Source organism: Neoarius graeffei, chromosome 14, assembly GCF_027579695.1.
Source record: "Neoarius graeffei isolate fNeoGra1 chromosome 14, fNeoGra1.pri, whole genome shotgun sequence".
NCBI lineage: Eukaryota > Metazoa > Chordata > Actinopteri > Siluriformes > Ariidae > Neoarius > Neoarius graeffei.
Window position 1 is genome coordinate 22,850,464 of NC_083582.1, and position 22,500 is coordinate 22,872,963.

At 40.3% G+C, this 22,500-nt stretch overlaps 2 protein-coding genes across 8 annotated transcripts in view; one reads left to right on the plus strand and one right to left on the minus strand.

Annotated features, from left to right (window-relative positions):
- gdpd3b (glycerophosphodiester phosphodiesterase domain containing 3b) overlaps nt 1–16,528 on the plus strand; it is a 28,744-nt gene extending 12,216 nt beyond the window's left edge. Inside the window, exons 3-10 of the mRNA XM_060939436.1 lie at nt 7,620–7,755; nt 7,857–7,902; nt 8,019–8,137; nt 8,224–8,313; nt 9,133–9,266; nt 12,033–12,092; nt 15,725–15,776; nt 15,869–16,528. Of these exons, the coding sequence (XP_060795419.1) occupies nt 7,620–7,755; nt 7,857–7,902; nt 8,019–8,137; nt 8,224–8,313; nt 9,133–9,266; nt 12,033–12,092; nt 15,725–15,776; nt 15,869–15,994 (763 nt within the window). The 3' untranslated portion in view covers nt 15,995–16,528. The remainder of the gene's footprint in view (nt 1–7,619; nt 7,756–7,856; nt 7,903–8,018; nt 8,138–8,223; nt 8,314–9,132; nt 9,267–12,032; nt 12,093–15,724; nt 15,777–15,868) is intronic.
- Nucleotides 16,039–22,500, minus strand: part of nif3l1 (NIF3 NGG1 interacting factor 3-like 1 (S. cerevisiae)) — a 24,108-nt gene continuing 17,646 nt past the window's right edge. For all 7 annotated transcript variants that reach the window (XM_060939431.1, XM_060939432.1, XM_060939430.1 and 4 more), the window contains 3 exons: nt 18,098–18,236; nt 17,650–17,733; nt 16,039–16,360 (listed from right to left, as the gene is read on the minus strand). In XM_060939431.1, coding sequence (XP_060795414.1) covers nt 16,176–16,360; nt 17,650–17,733; nt 18,098–18,236 — 408 coding nt within the window. In that variant the 3' untranslated portion in view covers nt 16,039–16,175. The remainder of the gene's footprint in view (nt 16,361–17,649; nt 17,734–18,097; nt 18,237–22,500) is intronic.

Below are 22,500 nucleotides of genomic sequence, written 5' to 3' on the forward strand. Positions count from 1 at the left end.
GCCGATTTTGCAAGTTTTCCTCCTTACAAAGAAGGCAGAGGTCTGTAATTTTTATCTTAGGTACACTTCAACTGTGAGAGACAGAATCTAAAAAAAATCCAGAAAATCACATTGTATGATTTTTAAATAATTAATTTGCATTTTATTGCATGAAATAAGTATTTGATCATCTACCAACCAGCAAGAATTCTGGCTCTCACAGACCTGTTAGTTTTTCTTTAAGAAGCCCTCCTATTCTCCACTCATTACCTGTATTAACTGCACCTGTTTGAACTCATTACCTGTATAAAAGACACCTGTCCACCCACTCAATCAGACTCCAACTTCTCCACCATGGGCAAGACCAAAGAGCTGTCTAAGGACACCAGGGACAAAATTATAGACCTGCATGAGGCTGGGATGGGCTACAGGACAATAGGCAAGCAGCTTGGTGAGAAGGCAACAACTGTTGGCGCAATTATTAGAAAATGGAAGAAACTCAAGATGACTGTCAATCTCCCTCTGTCTGGGGCTCCATGCAAGACATCCTTGTGGGGTATCAATGATCATGAGAAAGGTGAGGGATCAACCCAGAACTACATGGGAGGACCTGGTCAATGACCTGAAGAGAGCTGGGACCACAGTCACAAAGATTTCCATTAGTAACACACTACGCTGTCATGGATTAAAATCCTGCAGTGTGCACAAGGTCCCCCTGCTCAAGCCAGCACATGTCCAGGCCCTTCTGAAGTTTGCCAATGACCATCTGGATGATACAGAGGAGGCATGGGAGGTGGTCATGTGGTCAGATGAGACCAAAATGGAGCTTTTGGTATAAACTCCACTCGCCATGTTTGGAGGAAGAAGAAGGATGAGTACAACCCCAAGAACACCATCCCAACCGTAAAGCATGGGGATGGAAACATCATTTGGGGGTGCTTTTCTGCAAAGGGGACAGGACGACTGCACCGTATTGAGGGGAGGATGGATGGGGCCATGTATCGCAAGATTTTGGGCAACAACCTCCTTCCCTCAGTAACAGCATTGAAGATGGGTCATGGCTGGGTCTTCCAGCATGACAATGACCCAAAATACACAGCCAGGGCAACTAAGGAGTGGCTCCGTAAGAAGCATTTCAAGGTCCTGGAGTGGCCTAGCCAGTCTCCAGACCTGAACCCAATAGAAAATCTTTGGAGGGAGCTGAAACTCCGTGTTGCCCAGTGACAGCCCCGAAACCTGAAAGATCTGGAGAAGATCTGTATGGAGGAGTGGGCCAAAATCCCTGCTGCAGTGTGTGCAAACCTGGTCAAGAACTACAGGAAACGTCTGACCTCTGTAATTGTAAACAAAGGTTTCTGTACCAAATATTAAGTTCTGTTTTTCTATTGTATCAAATATTTATTTCATGCAATAAAATGCAAATTAATTATTTAAAAATCATACAATGTGATTTTCTGGAATTTTTTTTAGATTCTGTCTCTCACAGTTGAAGTGTACCTACCATAAAAATTACAGACCTCTCCATTCTTTGTAAGTAGGAAAACATGTAAAGAAATGCTGTAGACCAAAAATGGCTTAAAATAATACTCTAAACAACAGTAAGCCATAATAAATTAAACAAAGTCAATACTGGGTGAGAGACAACCATTTGCTTTAAAAAAACACAACAATAATAGTCTCAGGTACAAGGAGTGCAGTTTTATAAAGAAATGAACTGTAGGTCAAGTCAAGTTTATTTGTATAGCACTTTTAACAATAAACACTGTCGCAAAGCAGCTTTACAGAATTTGAATGACTTAAAACATGAGCTAATTTATCCCTAATCTATCCCCAATGAGCAAGCCTGTGGCGACGGCGGCAAGGAAAAACTCCCTCAGGCGACATGAGGAAGAAACCTCGAGAGGAACCAGACTCAAAAGGGAACCCATCCTCATTTGGCCAACAACAGACAGCATGACTATAATATTAACAGTTTTAACATGAAGACAGTTTCATTGATGATGTAACTCTTCATTGATGGAAACTTGAGTGCAAAACTGTTCATGACAACTGCAGTCCTAAGTTAGCAAGTCAACTGTAGTCCTCAGCCATAAAAGCATTACTATAAGAGTCCAGAGCAGGTGTGACTTTCAACTGTCCTCATGGGGCCATCCTCCACAGGAGAGACGCGACGAGACTCCAACCAGACACAGGGCACCAGGGCCCTGTACTACGAACGGAGGTTAACCTACCCAGAAGTAACCCAGGGTTCCCCCGCTAAACCGGGGTTGACAAAACCTGGTTATCTTGTTTGGGGTTAAACGGTACTACGACGCCAGTTATGAAGTTGATTTGTTGGACCTGGTTTAACCTAATCAGGGTTAATGCGCGTTCACGTTAAAGGGGAGGTTATCAGCGCAAATCACCACTGTTCACAATGGCACGGTCGCCGTACTTCACGGAGGAAGAATGCGCTGTCATAATGCAAAGCTACGAGGAGTTCAAAACAACATTAAGAGCAAAATCTAACACAGCGGCTGCCAATAAGGAGCGGCAAGCATGTTGGCAACGAATTGCCGATCGGGTAAATGCGCAAGTACATTCTCCCTTCTACATGTTCCAGAACAGAAGTATAGAATGAGAGAAAGCTTCATGATCAATCACAAGTCACAGAAAATGGTCCTTCGACGTGGCTCCAGTCATATATCTCATCTCATCTCATTATCTCTAGCCGCTTTATCCTTCTACAGGGTCGCAGGCAAGCTGGAGCCTATCCCAGCTGACTACGGGCGAAAGGCGGGGTACACCCTGGACAAGTCGCCAGGTCATCACAGGGCTGACACATAGACACAGACAACCATTCACACTCACATTCAAACCTACGGTCAATTTAGAGTCACCAGTTAACCTAACCTGCATGTCTTTGGACTGTGGGGGAAACCGGAGCACCCGGAGGAAACCCACGCGGACACGGGGAGAACATGCAAACTCCACACAGAAAGGCCCTTGCCGGCCCCGGGGCTCGAACCCAGGACCTTCTTGCTGTGAGGCGACAGCGCTAACCACTACACCACCGTGCCGCCCAGTCATATATAGCTTGTTTAATGTCCGAAAAATCCTGAATAAAATTTGGTATGGTAAATTCATGGAGTAGCCTACTTAAGCTGATATGTGCACATGAGTCACATGAATTAGGATGACTGACTGTTCAGTCCCTTTGATTAAGTTGGTGCATGTCCTGTGAACATTTCAGAGGCAACAGCAGTGCCAAACGCACCTGGCAACAGGTGAAAATGAAATATAAAAACATCATTCATAATGGGGTGTGTGCGCGTGCAAGCAAGCATTCATTTGCCTTTTATTTATTCAAGTTTTATCTGTTTGCCTAATAGTTCAAATTGTTTTGTATATAGTTTATAATGTTGTGTGATATTAATGATAATATTGTGGGAAAACTACTTTGCACGGACGTTCATTTAATTTATTCTATCGTCATTTTGTTTGTTCTATTTTTGTGCATTTTATTTATTTATCTGTTTGTCTAGTTGTATCTATTTTTCTAATAATAATATTTTTTGCATTAATAGTTTGTTTTTTCCTATTAAAATAATCTTGTGTTCTTGTTATAACTTTATCTATTTATCTGACTGTTTAGTTGTATCCATTTTTGTTACAATTTCAATATTTTTAATATAGAAAGTTTGTTTTTTTCTATTAAAATGTTCTTGTGTGATAACTAGTTCTTGTGTTATATTTATTGTAGTTATATCTATTTTGTATCTCAGACTTAAATATTTTTGTAAAACAAGTGTTTTTCTATAAAATATTCTTGCGTTCTTGGTAACTATGTTCTTGAGTGGGTTCTTTTTTTTTTTTTTTACAGAAAAGCCGTTCTGCATGGACATTCATTGAAGCCCTCATTGTTTTTTAATGGTTATTTATAATGGTTATTTAATAATGTAAGTCTAGGTTGCTTTATATAAAAGGTATGTCCAGAAATATTGATGTCACTGTCTAAGCAGAGGGATCTGGCTTCTTTAGACGCTGTCTTCTTAAAACTGAATAAATATTTAAAAAGAGCCAAATGAGCCAGTCTTTTGAACGGCTCTTTTCAAAGAACGGATCACAAAGATGCGGATCCCATCAAAGAGCCATAAATCCCATCTCTAATCTGCGCTCCGATATCGCACGGGTCATCCAGGTACGCTGGCATTGTCTCTAGAGGAAATGTCGGTGGAGAGGTGGTGTTTAAAAAGGGTGTGGTTAATCGGAAACCTCGGGTTAACCAAGAACATAACCTGAGACGAGCAGGTTTGAGATGCAGCGTAAGTTGCCATGGCAGCATACCTCGGTTTGAACATAGCCAACTTTCGTAGTATGGGTTAATCGGGAAGTTACGCTGCACGTGATCAAGTTACTCTCGAAGTTGCCCTGGTAAGCCAGAAAACCCGCTTCGTAGTACAGGGCCCAGGATGGATCAGGCAGATCTGAGGAGCAGAAGAGATCAGCATCTCGATCCCAAGACCGACATGTAACCCAGAGGGACAGATTTTTTTTTTTTTGGGGGGGAGGAGAGGGAGAGAAAACACAGGTTGTTAGGTATGCCCCAAAATTGTGTTAATGAACATCTTACAGAACCAGCCACAGTTCTTCTGCATACTTTGTCACACTTGCTTCTTAATTTTGCACCAAAACCCAGCAGCTTTTGTTATGTTTTCTTTTTTTAATCTGAAAAGTGCTCTCTCATGTAATATGCTGCTCAGACAAACTTTTTTCTGTAACATTTAATTTTGTGCTGGAGAACAAATGTTTGGAACTCTAAAATGTTTTTGTACTGGCTCGATAATGTAGAGGTCATACAACCCCGATTCCAAAAAAGTTGGGACAAAGTACAAATTGTAAATAAAAATGGAATGCAATGACGTGGAAGTTTCAAAATTCCATATTTTATTCAGAATAGAACATAGATGATATATCAAATGTTTAAACTGAGAAAATGTATCATTTAAAGAGAAAAATTAGGTGATTTTAAATTTCATGACAACAACACATCTCAAAAAAGTTGGGACAAGGCCATGTTTACCACTGTGAGACATCCCCTTTTCTCTTTACAACAGTCTGTAAACGTCTGGGGACTGAGGAGACAAGTTGCTCAAGTTTAGGGATAGGAATGTTAACCCATTCTTGTCCAATGTAGGATTCTAGTTGATCAACTGTCTTAGGTCTTTTTGGTCGTATCTTCAGTTTTATGATGCGCCAAATGTTTTCTATGGGTGAAAGATCTGGACTGCAGGCTGGCCAGTTCAGTACCCGGACCCTTCTTCTACGCAGCCATGATGCTGTAATTGATGCAGTATATGGTTTGGCATTGTCATGTTGGAAAATGCAAGGTCTTCCCTGAAAGAGACGTCGTCTGGATGGGAGCATATGTTGCTCTAGAACCTGGATATACCTTTCAGCATTGATGGTGTCTTTCCAGATGTGTAAGCTGCCCATGCCACACGCACTAATGCAACCCCATACCATCAGAGATGCAGGCTTCTGAACTGAGCGCTGATAACAACTTGGGTCGTCCTTCTCCTCTTTAGTCCGAATGACACGGCGTCCCTGATTTCCATAAAGAACTTCAAATTTTGATTCATCTGACCACAGAACAGTTTTCCACTTTGCCACAGTCCATTTTAAATGAGCCTTGGCCCAGAGAAGACGTCTGCGCTTCTGGATCATGTTTAGATACGGCTTCTTCTTTGAACTATAGAGTTTTAGCTGGCAACGGCGGATGGCACGGTGAATTGTGTTCACAGATAATGTTCTCTGGAAATATTCCTGAGCCCATTTTGTGATTTCCAATACAGAAGCATGCCTGTATATGATGCAGTGCCGTCTAAGGGCCCGAAGATCACGGGCACCCAGTATGGTTTTCCGGCCTTGACCCTTACGCACAGAGATTCTTCCAGATTCTCTGAATCTTTTGATGATATTATGCACTGTAGATGATGATATGTTCAAACTCTTTGCAATTTTACACTGTCGAACTCCTTTCTGATATTGCTCCACTATTTGTCGGCGCAGAATTAGGGGGATTGGTGATCCTCTTCCCATCTTTACTTCTGAGAGCCGCTGCCACGCCAAGATGCTCTTTTTATACCCAGTCATGTTAATGACCTATTGCCAATTGACCTAATGAGTTGCAATTTGGTCCTCCAGCTGTTCCTTTTTTGTACCTTTACCAGCCTCTTATTGCCCCTGTCCCAACTTTTTTGAGATGTCTTGCTGTCATGAAATTTCAAATGAGCCAATATTTGGCATGAAATTTCAAAATGTCTCACTTTCGACATTTGATATGTTGTCTATGTTCTATTGTGAATACAATATCAGTTTTTGAGATTTGTAAATTATTGCATTCCATTTTTATTTACAATTTGTACTTTGTCCCAACTTTTTTGGAATCGGGGTTGTAAAATAGAAATCTATAACAGTTTATATGGAGGAAAAAAGACTTTTGCGCAGTACTAATATATATTATATAATATATATATATATATATATATATATATATATATATATATATATATATACATACACACACACGTGTGTGTGTGTGTGTGTGTATATATATAATATATATATATATATATATATATATATACACAATAGATAGTAAAATGCACTACATACATACCCTTTCCATGCTTATGGTCATTCAGTTTAAAGCTCTTTTTTTTTTTTCTATTTTAGAAAATATAAGAGCCTCCAAATCACTTGACTACATTACTGTAAACTTTCATGACTAATCATTCTAAATATTTGCTAGTTTTGTATAAATTTTAAGTAAAAAATGTTTTTGTGCCAGACTGAATGCCTTAGTTTTTAAAAACTAGTCTTTTTTTTAACCTCTTTGGGTCATGCAGCAGTCCTAAACTATGTAATTGTTGTCTGTTCAGAAATTATTAAAAATGTTGAACTTTTTTTTAGATTTTTTTTGGGCTTTTTTCACCTTTATTGGATAGGACAGTGAAGAGACAGGAAATGAATGGGAGAGAGAGGGAGACGGGGAGGGATCGGGAAATGACCTCGGGTCGGAATCGAACCTGGGTCCCCGGATTTATGGTGTGGCGCCTTATCCACGACGCCCCAAAAATGTTGAACTTTTTAAAAAATTATTTTAAACAATGCTTTACCCTTTTAAAATCATGGACAGTCCATTTACTTGAAGATAAGTGATATATGAATTTTGCTTCTAAATATCATGCAATTCAAACTAAAATTGGAAGTAGAATTTAGAAATGTGTATAAATAATTCATGCATGAAAGGCATAATTACATGTTGCAGTTACACAGGAAAATATAGAATTATATTACTAATAATAATAATACAAGTGATCTTGGATACTGATCAAGACAAGAATGAAAATTCATAGGAACAGCAGGCAGTAGAAGCATGCAAACAGCCATCTTAAACAAATGAGTTTACAGATGAGATTTAAATCAAACAATGGAGTCCAACTGACGGATATATGGTCCAACTGACCTGAAAGCCTGAGTATTAAAGATGTGAAGAAAGAATAGAAGAGAAGGAAATCTAAAGAGTGAGGAAAGGAGAGCAGATAGGCAAGAGGACATAATAATAATCATCATCATCCCTCTGCCCTCTCCCTCAGTGCAGTGGATGTGGGAACTGAGATGTTGGAACTGGACTGCCATATAACTCGAGATGGTTATGTTGTGGTGTGCCATGACAAAAACCTTGAACGACAGACAGGATTTGACGTGGACATCTCTTTGGTTAAATTTCAGGTGGGCATTACAGAAATTCAGCTTATTTAATTTACTAAACATATTTTAATTAAGCACAGTTTTTATTTTAAAGTTTTTAAAGTTTATTATTTATTATGTAGGACTTGCCACTCTATAGAAAGAAGCTTGAGGTCACATTCAATGCTGGTAAGTTAGTTCAGATTCCAGTGTGTGTAAATAAATAAATATATAAATTATGCAATGTGCAAGAGTAAAAGACTTCACAGCGAACCTAAATAAAAATATGATTGAAAATCCATCAGGGCAATTTGGTACGGGACAGGACCGGAGAATTGCCCTGCTGGAGGACGTCTTCAAGAAATTCCCCCAAATACCAGTCAACATCGAGGTTAAACAAAACAATGATTTGTTGATACAAAAGGTATTTACCATTGTGCTTGATTGATTATAAGTAGAAGAATGCAATCTCTGTAATTTCAGCTATAATAAGAGTGCTGTGTTATTTAGGTCTCCTCCCTGGTGAAAAAGTATGACAGGGACAACATCACTGTCTGGGCCTCTGATGACGCGCACATCATGGCAAAATGCAGGAAACAGGTACTGTACATCACTGCCTTACATGTGTCTGCGATCCAGATGAGGCTATGATCATACCTGAAATGACAAAGTCTTGTGACAAAAATTTATCTATTGATCTATTTTTATTTAATACCTGAAGGTTCAATCATTTATTAAAAAAAATTCTCTCTCACACTTTTTTTTAAAAATATATATACACACACCACTCTATTAGGAACACCCATACACCTACTGTTTTATGCAGTTATCCTTAAGAGCAGCACAATGCATAAACTCATGCGATACAAATCAGAATGGGAAAATTTGTGATCTCTGTGACCTCTGTGACTTTTACTGTGGCATGAGTTTTGGTGCCAGATGGACTGGTTTGAGTATTTCAGAAACTGCTGATCTCCTGGGGTTTTTACACACCACAGTCTCTAGATTTTACACAGAATGGTGCGAAAAAATAAACACTGAGTAAGCGACAGTTCTGTGGGTGGAAACATCATCTTGATGAGAGGTCAGAGGAAAATGACCAGATTGATTCGAGCTGCCAGGAAGGATATAGTAACTCATAGCAACTCTTTACAACCATGGTGAGCAGAAAAGCATCTCAACATGCAACAACAGAAGACCACATTGGGGTCCACTTCTGCAGCCAAGAACAGGAATCTTAGAATCAAGAACAAGTTCCTATTAAAGTCACCTATGTGTGTGAGAGATATCACACACACAGGCCCAAAGTATGAAAGAAAATTGTTCACTATTAAATGTGATTTAATATGCAAGTACTATTTTCAGGCCTGAGAAAGGATTTGGCATTCTGTATGCTGACTTGTGAATTTGCTCGCACAGAATCCTTTCATGCCATACAGTTTCACCATTAGACGAGGAATCCTTCTGCTAATACTCTATTATACTGGACTTCTGCCCTTCTGCCCTCTGGGAGAAAGTCTGTTGCAGTTCTACCTGCCCAGAGTATTCAACAGGTCAGTAACTTTTTTTTTGTCCAAAAAAATAATAATTTAGTTTTTCTCACGTGCAAGTTCTGAATTTGTATATCAGAAGACATCAGTAGAAATGCAGGCAGTCTTTTTATCAGTACACCATCAGCTAAGCATACAGTTAAGCAACTGTATGCTTAGCTGATGGTGTACTGATAGACAAATGTCATAAAGGCTGAAGGAAACAATTATTTTTCTCTGTATATGATGGTTGACTGGCACAATTTTGATGACTTCATCTTGGAAAATATTTGTTTTACTTCTCTAGTAGATGAAACAATATTTATTTGGTTAAAATCTTTGGAAATTGTTATCAAACTTGCTGAAATGTCTAAAGAAATATACAAACTATACAAAAGGAAAAAACAACACAGAGCATCTTAATAAGTTAAGTTGTTGATTCACCACATTGACATTTGCAGACATGTCTCTCTAGAAGTCTGAAAGATGAAAACGTTTCCTCAGGTCTTCCCTTGACTGAGGTTTTGAGATGATTAAGAGTGCTGTCTAACTCCAAAATCATTTCAAAATCTCACATCGGTTTTCAATTAGTTTGAGATTAAGTGACTATATAAGGTACAGCTTAAATTTACTGAATGTTCTTACTAAATTTCTAGCTTGTAATTTATAAAGTCTAGAGCAAATTCACAGATCTTATAATACAGTATATGGCCAAAAGTATATGGACAACTAACCATCAGACCCTTATATGGTTCTTTCCCAAACTGTTGCCACAACGTTGTAAGCACACAAATGTATAGGATGGAAGTGAACTCCATGTCCACTTCCAAGATTGGACTGGAAGAACTTGCGTATCCTGGACAGAACCCTGACCTCAACCCCACTGAACAACTTCAGTGGAACTTGAATTGGAACGCTGACTGCACCCGAGACTTTCTCACCCATCATCAGTGCCTGATCTCTCTAATGCTTTTGTGGCTGATTGATCACAAATCCCCACAGCCACACCCCAAAATCTAGTGGAAAGCCTTTCCAGAAGAGCGGCGTTATAATAAACAGCAAGGAGGGACTAAATCTTGAATGGGCTGTTTATATTTAAAACAACAAAACCCCACCCCACAACACGAGCGTGATGGTCACTTACAGTGGTGCTTGAAAGTTTGTGAACCCTTTAGAATTTTCTATATTTCTGTATAAATATGACCTACATCATCATCATCAGATTTTCACACAAGTCCTAAAAGTAGATAAAGAGAACCCAGTTAAACAAATGTGACAAAAATATTATACTTGGTAATTTATTTATTGAGGAAAATGATCCAATATTACATATCTGTGAGTGCCAAAAGTATGTGAACCTTTGCTTTCAGTATCTGGTGTGACCCCCTTGTGCAGCAATAACTGCAGCTAAACGTTTCCGGTAACTGTTGATCAGTCCTGCACACCGGCTTGGAGGAATTTTAGCCCATTCCTCCCTACAGAACAACTTTAACTCTGGGACGTTGGTGGGTTTCCTCACATGAACTGCTCGCTTCAGGTCCTTCCACAACATTTCGATTGGATTAAGGTCAGGACTTTGACTTGGCCATTCCAAAACATTAACTTTATTCTTCTTAAACTATTCTTTTGTAGAGCAACTTGTGTGCTTAGGGTCGTTGTCTTGCTGCATGACCCACCTTCTCTTGAGATTCAGTTCATGGATAGATGTCCTGACATTTTCTTTGAGAATTCGCTGGTATAATTCAGAATTCATTGTTCCATCAATGATGGTAAGCCGTTCTGGTCCAGATGCAGCAAAACAGGCCCAAACCATGATACCACCACCACCATGTTTCACAGATGGGAGAAGGTTCTTATGCTGGAATGCAGTGTTTTCCTTTCTCCAAACATAACGCTTCTCATTTAAACCAAAAAGTTCTATTTTGGTCTCATCTGTCCACAAAACATTTTTCCAATAGCCTTCTGGCTTGTCCACATGATCTTTAGCAAACTGCAGACGAGCAGCAATGTTCTTTTTGGAGAGCAGTGGCTTTCTCTTTGCAACCCTACCATGCACACCATTGTTGTTCAGTGTTGTCCTGATGGTGGACTCATGAACATTAACATGAGCCAATGTGAGAGAGGCCTTCAGTTGCTAAGAAGTTACCCTGGGGTCCTTTGTGACTTCGCCGACTATTACATGCCTTGCTCTTGGACAATGGTCTTGAATTTCCTCCATTTGTACACAATCTGTCTGACTGTGGATTGGTGGAGTCCAAACTCTTTAGAGATGGTTTTGTAACCTTTTCCAGCCTGATGAGCATCAACAACGCTTTTTTCTGAGGTCCTCAGAAATCTCCTTTGTTCATGCCATGACACACTTCCACAAATGTGTTGTGAAGATCAGACTTTGATAGACCCCTGTTCTTTAAATAAAACAGGGTGCCCACTCACACCTGATTGTCATCCCATTGATTGAAAACACCTGACTCTATTTTCACCTTCAAATTAACTGATAATCCTAGAGGTTCACATACTTTTGCCACTCACAGATATGTAATATTGGATCATTTTCCTCAATAAATAAATGACCAAGTATAATATTTTTGTCTCATTTGTTTAACTGGGTTCTCTTTATCTACTTTTAGGACTTGTGTGAAAATCTGATGTTGTTTTAGGTCATATTTGTGCAGAAATATAGAAAATTCTAAAGGGTTCACAAACTTTCAAACACCACTGTAGTATACATACATGTACAAAATATTTGTGTACTCTGATGTGCTAACATGCCAACTGCATACACTGTTACAGGGGTTATATTCCAGAGGAGTCTTTTCTCAAGAACAGAATTGTGGTCTCTCTCATTGAAAAGTAAGTCATAAATTTCATTTTGGTTAGTCTGTGTGGAATTTCTGTACATGCTCGTAGCCACCAACAGGGAATGGGTTCTGTTCTTGTTTGCGCACCAAATTCTGAACCGTTCAGTGCAGAGTTTCCCAAAAGCATCGCAGCACAAAGATCATTAAATGGTAGCGCAAGCAGCACAATGAACACACTCTTCTAGTTAAAGGAGATACGCAGAACCTTTATTTTTCAATAAATTTGAGTGGATAGTATCTCCACCCTTGACTCTTGCATGCTGCATCAGTGGTAATTTAAAAAATATATTTTTGAGAGTTAAAATCGACCGCAAAGTTGGTATTCGAGCTGCCCCGCTGAGCCAGCCAGCCCCGAGTGCATGACGTCACAGCAGGAACCGGTTTTAAAGGAACAGTTCACCGTATTTCCATAATGAAATATGCTCTTATCTGAATTGAGACGAGCTGCTCCGTACCTATCCGAGCTTTGCACGACCTCCCAGTCAGTCAGACGCGCTGTCACTCCTGTTAGCAATGTAGCTAGGCTCAGTATGGCCAACGGTATTTTTTGGGGCTGTAGTTAGATGCGACCAAACTCTTCAGCGTTTTTCCTGTTTACATAGGTTTATATGACCAGTGATATGAAACAAGTTCAGTTACACAAATTGAAACGTGGCGATTTTCTATGCTATGGAAAGTCCGCACTATAATGACAGGCGTACTAACACCTTCTGCGCGCTTCGGCAGCGCATTGATATCTGAGCTCCGTATCAATGCGCTGCCAAAGCGCGCAGAAGGTGTTAGTACGCCTGTCATTATAGTGCGGACTTTCCATAGCATAGAAAATCGCCACGTTTCAATTTGTGTAACTGAACTTGTTTCATATCACTGGTCATATAAACCTATGTAAACAGGAAAAACGCGGAAGAGTTTGGTCGCATTTAACTACAGCCCCCAAAAATACCGTTGGCCATACTGAGCCTAGCTACATTGCTAACAGGAGTGACAGCGCGTCTGACTGACTGGGAGGTCGTGCAAAGCTCGGATAGGTACGGAGCAGCTCGTCTCAATTCAGATAAGAGCATATTTCATTATGGAAATACGGTGGACTGTTCCTTTAAGGCTGAGGCCTTTGACAGCTATAAACCAAAGTCATATAAATAAAAATGTATGGTGAAAGTAAGAAATACCGTTACCGACTTGCTCAACTAAGACTGATTTGACTTCATTGATTGTGGGTTGACTCTCATTAAAACAAGATAGGTGTTATAACTTACGCAACATACATGTACATGCATGCATTTTCACTGATAAAACGTAAAAGGCTAATTAAATAATCAGATGAACTAAGACAATCATATTCTGAAGCAAATTAAATAATCTTATACCGGTAACTTAAATACATAATACAAGATATTGTACATGTATTAATCTAAATGCAGGTAAACGCATGTTTTTTTTTTGTATCCAAATGAGAGTCAGAGCTTACCCGTCTGTATTCTCGCTTCCTGAAGGCCGATCTTGTGGCTGATTGTTTCAAAACAATCTGACTTTCAGTTGTTCGCTCAGGTCTCCATTCATTCGCTTCTTCCATGTAAAGGTGAGATGGCAGCAATATCCAATGAAGAAATCAGATGGCTGTTTCACTCATTCTCCATACTGAGTACTCCGTCATTACTGCTCGGCTCAGGCAATTACTAAAACCCAGGACGGAACGTCACCGGTTTTAGCAACAACTGCAGGGAGGTCACTACCCAAGCGATATGTCCCGTCCCGGGTTTTAGCAACAACCCTCGGCTCACACTCCGGGAGAACTGGTGCAACTGAACTTACTTTCCTTTTAAAAAATAAATGCTTTCCTTTTCTTGTAGTTTTATTTAATTGTTGGTACTGCGCCCTCTTTCAATATAGGCTTATAGCCAACGCTCCTCAACAGATCAGAGGTCTCGTACAAGTCTTCAATAAAATGTGCAGAGCAGAGGAGAGACCACTTCATAGGCGCCCAATGTGCCCGTAAACTTCTCGCAAAACGCGTCCAAATCTTTGCAGTTTGAACATTCTTGGGCCATAAATGCAACGTAAATCCACCTTCTGTCGTGTTGCTGGCACATCTACGTGGCATGGCCATGGCATAGTAAAGATGAACAATTGGCTCAAAATGGAGGCTTGGGGCCTCTGCATGCTCTTGCGACAAGGCTTTCACAGACAGTTTTTCGCAGACAGTTGTAATTTATCGTTGAGCGGGGAGTAATAGGCGTGCACGATGTTATTCACCGCCACAACGCAAGGGGGCGCGAAGTCGCTAGGAGTAGTTGGTGGGTGTGGTTAGTGGATTGTTTATCCTCCGGTTACTTATAATGACTAGAACTGGAGTCGTATAGATGTACGTACTTCCTCACTTCCTCGATCAACCGCTCTTCGTGCTGCTCCATCTTCGCTCGTGTTTTTAAAAATGGCAGCCGTGAAAACAAAACAAACCAGGAAAGTAGGGAAGCGGAAGTGCATGTACAGTAGATGTAGAGTGGACCGATCAGAGCCCTCTTGTCTGCGACGCTGTCTGCGAGGCTTCTGCGGTGGTCACAATTTTTGGGAGGTGCGCGCAGAGCGTCTGCGAAGGTGGGGGGGCTACGCAGACGCCATCTGCGACGCTATCTGCGAGGACTGGGTTGTCAGCATAAATTGGCCTTTACTGTAGAGTTGCAGTCAGCTCCGTGTTTTAGTATAGCGGAAATAGCGATGAGACCAAGAGACTTCCTGCTGTGACGTTACGGATGTCAACGTCATTCAATCAGACTGCTACCTATATGAAATCACTTTAATTGTAAAAATTACTATATCTATTGTTAATGCTTAAAACTATTCCTGTGCCATTCTTGAGGTCTCAAGGCATTTACAAATGAAAGTGAGGCCATAGGTCTGCGTATATGCTTTAAAATTCTCTGAGCATTAAGAGGCTTTTGGGAAACACATCACAGAGCATTTCAACCAAAAATAAATTGGTTCAGAACCTGAAAATTTGGCTCCCAGCTGGAACCAAAATATCACTGTTTTTTCCACTGTGAACCATGATATCAGTGGGCGTCGTTAGTTTAGAGAGGGAAGCAGAGTGCAGCAATGGAGAACGTAATGGAAAAGGATACATCTTCAGGGGGAGGGGAAAAAAAAGACCCCAAAACAAATATCTGCAGTAACAGAACAAAAAAGTTTGCAGGTACTTGGTAGCGCACCGCCATCTTGCTACTCCTGTTTACTCCTGCTGTGAATTGTGCAATGCCCTCCGTTCATGATGCATCCTTGATTACAACAGTTCCATTCAAAACTGGTAAAACATGGGCCGGTTCTCTAGCTGACACCAAGGTTCAAAGAATCCGAACAGAACCGATTCAAGAACCCATTCCTTGCTGGTCAAAAAGGGGTAGTGGTGTGTGCTTCCTCTGGGTTCTCCAGTTTCCTCCCCATGTAGTCTAAATTGTCAAAGTGTGAATGAGTCCACGCGTGTGCATGATGCCCCGTGACGGACTGGCGTCCCATCCGAGGTCTATTCCCACCTCATGGCTAGTGTTTCCAGGACACATTGACCCTGACCACTGAAGATGAATAAATAAATGACAGGGTTTAGTGTTTTTTTTCCCCCTTTTTCTCCAGGCTGACTATGAGAAAGTCTTTATTTGAACACTTGGTGAAGCGAGGCATGCAGGTGTGTTTGTCAGTTTCTTTCCTTTGTAATCAGGATTAAAATCATATAGCTGTGATACTCTGTACACTCATCCCGTGCTCTTTCTTGATCAGGTGCAGTTGTTTGTATGCAACAAGGAGCAGGACATGGCTGTGGCTTTCACATTCGGTGCTACAGGAGTGATGTCTGATTATCCCACCATCCTATCAGACTACCTACGAAAGCACCCTGCTGTTTAAGTTTCTCACTGCAAAGATGTGACAACAAAAAACAAGCAACAACATTCCAGTGTTACACCATGATCATGTTTATTCCTTTTAAATCATTTCAGAAATTTAGAAATCCAATGTGAATGATCAGAATAGGTGCAATGATACTTCAGCAGAATAACTTCAGCGTGACGAGCTTGAGATAATGAGATCACATGACCTGCAGCGGGTCTTTGTCTTTTTTGGAGATAATTACAGTAACACAGTCTGGTAGATGTGCAGATAGCTGCTTCTTAAACACACTGAGGAAACCCCTCTCGCTGTTACTGTGCTCACTCAGAATCACACTCGTGCCTTTAGAAACAGCATCCAGCACCTCGTGATGGGACATCTCACCTGAGAAAAAAAAAAAAATTACACATCATTCTTAGCTCTTAATGCAGGGGTTTACAAACTAAAGGGTCACGACTCCATGTGGGGAAACTTTATATTACACGTTAAAAACGCTCTAACTATGAAGAGACATTGTGTGCTACTGACTGTACTTTGTCTTTTTTTGCTGCATCAGTGTAGTTTAGCAATATTCTGTCCATTTACTTCTACTAGTTCCTGAATGATGGCAACAAAAATCAAGACTGAAGTCAAGAAAACAAGCACAAAAACATACTGAAACATTTCTTGAAAACTGTTCTTAGCTTATATATGGGGGGTATGGTCAAAAGGTTTGTGTTTGTTCAAAAAACCCCAATCACTGTATTTATGTATTTTATCATTATGAGGACTGTTAAACTCCTGCAGTTAATCTGAAGTCTTTGTTATAAAATTTAAATTGTATTAAGTCAACAAAGCAAGGATATTGTATAGTATAGATATTTCACAAGTTCATCTTAAAATCAACCATACATAATGAATTACATAATGAATGAGAAAACCCCATCTTCAACCCTAATTATTATAAAATTGGTGTTGAAACTAAGATATTGGTGGAAACCAGTCATGCCATAAATTCAGTTCTCAAAGTAAGATCTAGAGAATACAATTTTGCTATTAACCAATATTTTACACTTTTTACCAACATTAGAATATATATATCCTCATTTCATTTCATCTTGTCTGGAGGGGGTTGGGTGGGGGGCTTAGAAAAAAAATTTTTTTAACTCTATTTTTATAGTTCTTTTAAAAGAATGTGCTATCTAGAGTATACTACTACACTATAATATTATATGGACAAGTGTTTTACTGGGAAATACACCACTCATTTTTCATATGCACTCCATCTGGGACATGGAGAACCAAAACTGTGATATAAATCTCTGTGTCACTCATAAGGAAATTGTTCATTTATCTTTGCTGTATTATATTGTAATTTTCTTTGCCATTGTGCTTAAGTCAATAGTTACAATAAAGTCAAATCTCAAATTCTGTTGAAAGTAGTTGAGTTGGAGGACTCATTTTACATAGATCAGTGTTAAACATTTTATTGCTTACTTCACAGTACTGTTTCTAGTATTGATCACAAAGCCATAAGCTTAACCTAGAGCACATCTTGTTCAAACTTAAATATTAAATGACATCTGGTTCTAATTAATCAGTCATCATAAACATTTTGTATTTCTCAGTTTAGATCACAAATAAATGCCCTGTAACACAAGTGAGTTGTTGTACATGTGTGTCTGAAGGTATACCGGTGATGTAAAGGTCTGCTTTCACACCCTGCAGGACTGACGCTCCTGAGCCAGCACACACAGCTACACTCTTCACAACAGAATCTGGGGAAAAATTGATGACAAAACACAGTCTTCAATAACTGCCAACTGAAAAAGCAAACAAATAAATGTGCCTAGGGTCTTCTTTTTTACTTTCCATTCCAGTTTTTCACAGAAAATTACAAACAATGTCATTTAATATTTAACAGCACACTTAGTCCCTGCTCACCCTCAATCCACTTTTAGTTTAAAAAAAAAAAAGTGTGCGCCAGATCCAAGTGAGAATAAATAAAACCTCAACAGTAAGCACAAAATGAAGTAGTAGCAGCAGATTTCCACTTGGATAAAAGGTTTTAGAAAACTATAACACTATTGTGAGGTAATATATAAATAAAAAATAATCATTATTAATTATGGTTATCACTACCACATGTTTTGTGATTTCCCACAGCCAGTCTAAGGTAAGGCAGACCAAGGTGTTTCTTCATTCTCTGGAGTGTCACAGCTATGGATATCGGCTCATCCAACACAGCATGTCGTCCTTGACCGCAGCCTAGTAAAGGGGGCTACAGACAAACACAGTAAGAGGGATGGCTTCTCATTCCATTGGCCACCTGATATGTACATTAGCAATAAAATCTGATTTTCTAACCTTTAGAGGGCTATGCTGTTGTTAATTTTTCACTTCCTTTCTCGTTAGACCCGGGGTCAGTCAAACGTCATTTTTTAAACTGGATAAATAACACTTCAGCCAATAGGGAACAGGTTACTGAACCAGTTCTATTCAGGATTCTTTGAATCTTGGTGCCAGCAAGCGTACAAACCTGCATTTCCACCAGTTCTGAGCAGAACCATTATAAAATCAAGAATGGAGGGTGTTGCACAAGATTCTTGAAGACGTTTCACCTCTCATCCGAAAGGCTTCTTCAGTTCTGTCTGACTAGTAGGGAGTATCAGGTATTTATCCTCTCATGGATGAAAAGCTCATCTAAGGTGTCGTTGAGTCATCCTGTTAGTGTGGGTCACTGGGGGCTGGATGTGAACGGCCTCGAGAGTCGTTAGGATGATCAATGGATTGCCCATTAAGGTGATCAATGTAATGCTGATTCTCTCTGTCCTCTTGTGAGTCACTGAAAACAGCTAGGTTTTGGTGTGCATTCAGTTGTCTGGGAAGTGTGCCAAGGACTGCATTGTAGGTGGCTGATAAATGATGTCTTAGACCCCCACCTCTGTTCAGTGATGGCCGTTCCAGGTTGACAAAAATGACTTCTTTAACTCCTCACTCATACCAACGATCCTCTCTGGCTAAAATGCGTACGTTGCAATCCTGAAATGAGTGTCCTTTGTTGTTAAGATGAAGGTAGACAGCAGAGTCCCGGCCTGAGGAACTGGCTCTCCTGTGTTGAGCCATACGCCTGCGAAGCAGTTGTTTTGTTTCCCCAATATACGATTCCGTGCATTCCTCACTGCACTGAATTGCATACACTACATTGTCCTGTTTGTGTCTGGGTATTCTGTCCTTAGGGTGGACCAGTTTCTGCTTCAGGGTGTTACTGGGTCTGAAATGTACCAGAATGTTGTGTTTGTAGAAGATCCTCCTGAGTTTCTCAGATAGACCAGAAATGTAGGGAATGATAATGTTCTTGCATTTGTTCCTGTTATCCTCCTTGTCCGTTATGTTCCTTTTTCTGCTCTTGAAGAAAGACCAGTTGGGATACCAGCAGTTCTGAAGTGCTTTCTTGATGTGATTCTGCTCCTTCTCTTTTCCCTCTACCGTTGTAGGGATGTTCTGAGCCCTGTGTTGCAAGGTCCTAATGACCCCCAATTTGTGTTCCAGTGGGTGGTGAGAGTTGAAGAGTAGGTACTGGTCTGTGTGTGTGGGTTTCCAGTAGACCTCGATACTAAGGCTTCTGTCTTGTCTAATGTGTACATCACAATCCAAGAAGGCTAGATTATTCCTACTGACGTCCTCCCGAGTGAAATTGATGTTGATATCCACTGCATTGATGTGCTTAGAGAAGGCTTCCACTTCATGGGTTTTGATTTTAACCCAGGTGTCATCCACATATCTGAACCAGTGGCTGGGAGCAACTCCTGAAAAAGTGGTCAAAGCTTTATGTTCCACTTCCTCCATGTAAAGATTGGCCAAAATAGGGGACACCGGTGAGCCCATGGCGCATCCATGCTTCTGTCTGTAGAAACTTTCATTAAACTGGAAATAAGTGGTAGTCAGGCAGAGGTCAAGCAGGGTGCAAATCTGGTCCGTGGTGAGGTTCATTCTATCCAGTAAGGTGTTGTCTTGAAGGAGTCGTTTTCTAACAGATTCGACTGCTTCTGTGGTGGGAATGCAGGTGAAAAGAGAAGTGACATCGTAAGAAACGATGGTTTCATCCAAGTCTAGTTTGAGGTCTGCAACTTTAGTAGCAAAATCTTGGGAGTTTTTGATGTGATGTAGCGTATTCCCAACAAGAGGAGCCAGGATGGTGGCTAGGCGTTTGGCAATGTTATAGGTGACAGAGTTTATACTGCTGATGATAGGTCCGAGTGGCGCTCCTTCCTTGTGAATCTTGGGGAGTCCGTATACGAGAGGAACAGCTTCCCCAGGGTACAATCTGTAGTACAGAGATCGGTTGATGGCTTGGTCCTTTTCTAGTTGTTGCAGGCAGCTAACAACTTTCTTTTTGTAACAACTGGTGGGGTCCCGCCTTAAGGTTTCATAGGTGGTTGTGTCGCTGAGGAGACTGGTCATCTTTGAGTGGTAGTCCGCTGTGTTTAGCACCACTGTGCATCTCCCTTTGTCAGCAGGAAGGATGGTGATGTCCTGGTCTCTTTGAAGCAATGTAAGAGCCCTCCTTTCTTGGCTGGTGAGGTTGGAGGGGGGTGCTTTTGCACTGGACAGAGCAGCTGATATCTTCAGTCTAAGTTGTTCTGAAGTGTGCCAAGGACAATGCAGTCCTTGGCACACTTCCCAGACAACTGAATGCAAACCAAAACCCAGCTGTTTTCAGTGACTCACAAGAGGACAGAGAGAATCAGCATTCCATTGATCACCTTAACGGGCAATCCATTGATCACCCTAACGACTCTCGAGGCCGTTCACATCCAGCCCCCAGTGACCCACACCAACAGGATGACTCAACGACACCTTAGATGAGCTTTTCATCCATGAAAGGATAAATACCTGATACTCCCTACTAGTCAGACAGATCTGAAGAAGCCTTTCGGATGAGAGGTGAAATGTCTTCAAGAATCTTCAAGCAAGTCCAGTTGCTCTCTTTTACCACCCACAGTTACTATGACCTGGATGACTGAGAATCTTCACAGACATAGTAGCAAGATGGCGGATCACATCCAAAAAACAAGCATGGACCAACTACTAATGATAAGACAACGTAGAAAAACTCCAAACTAATGACATACCCACTGATGGTGTCATGGTTCACACTGGAAAAATCAGCTATCTTCAACTGTTCAGGTTCCTAACCGATTTACTCTTGGTTGAAATGTTCTGAAAGGTTAAAAATTTACAGAACCTGTTCCCTGTTGGTGGCAAAGGGGTATGAGAGATTGCATATACAGTATAGTAAAAGAAAAATGTGTTTAAAATACTTTATATAAAGTATATTGTAAAATATGCCTAAAATAATTCTCAAATATAAAAAAGTATACTTGTTAAATCACACTTTAACCAATTGTAAAAAAATAACCTCAATGAAGCTGTAGCTCATACCACTCATGTCACTGTTGTGTGCGAGTTTGAAATCAGATCAATCCTGTGGGAGGAGTAGCGATTTTTGTGAAATTGCATGTGACCCCTGTATAGATGCATCCATGGCAGGTGGCACCACCTGGTGGACAACTCTTGTTGGTACATGTCTTTAGAGTCTTCTGGGTGAATTTCAGTGAAAATGTCCCAGCAGTTTACGAAGAGTAGTGCTTAATGTGACGAGTCACCCAAAAATTTCAGACGCCCATAAAATCATAAACATGACAGGATATCTCGACAATTTTTATCCACACCCACCTGGGGAACATTATATGCCAGTTTGATCGAAATCCGATCAATCCTGTAGGAGCAGTAGCGATTTTTGTAAATTGTGGACAAACGACAGAGAACGCATGATCGCATAAGCTCATCCAGCCTGGACTATAGTCGGAACCTTTTTAAATAAATACATTACAGTAAAATATACTTTTAAAGGGGAACTGAAGTCATTTTTAAAACTTGCTTTATTTCTTAATTAACGTGTTATTCAATTACGTTTTCGGTTTTATTATTGTGACTCGTATTGGCATATCGGTTTTTAGCCATGTTGAATGTAGCTCGTATGGTCCACGGCAGGTGTCACTTATCCGCGCAATTGTCATGAGACTTGTGCGAGACTTCAAACGTGACGTGTCAGCGCTGCCATTTTGAAAACTGTTTACACAGCGGCCAGATCGCCATATCATTCCAATTTAGATTAATTTCGAGATTTGCCAGCTTCATTAGTGATGGCGATTATTCCATAGAACTTCAAACCATTGGTTAAATGGGAAAAACAAACAAACAAAAAACCCACCACTTTCAGACACTAGTCCATTGCACTGGTATTTACATCATTACTGTTGCACAATTAAAATGTGCCAGATTAGGCAGCTGGTGGGTTTTCAAAATAATAAAATACATGCATGTATTTTTGTGATAAATACATATTATACTGAGTGCATTTCCCACATTAATCAATACAAAGTACCGGCATCTTTCAGGTTTTTTAAATCAAGGCTGAATACTTTCTTCTTTGCTGCTGCCTTTTATTAAATCAAATTTGAGACTTTTAATTTGATTTC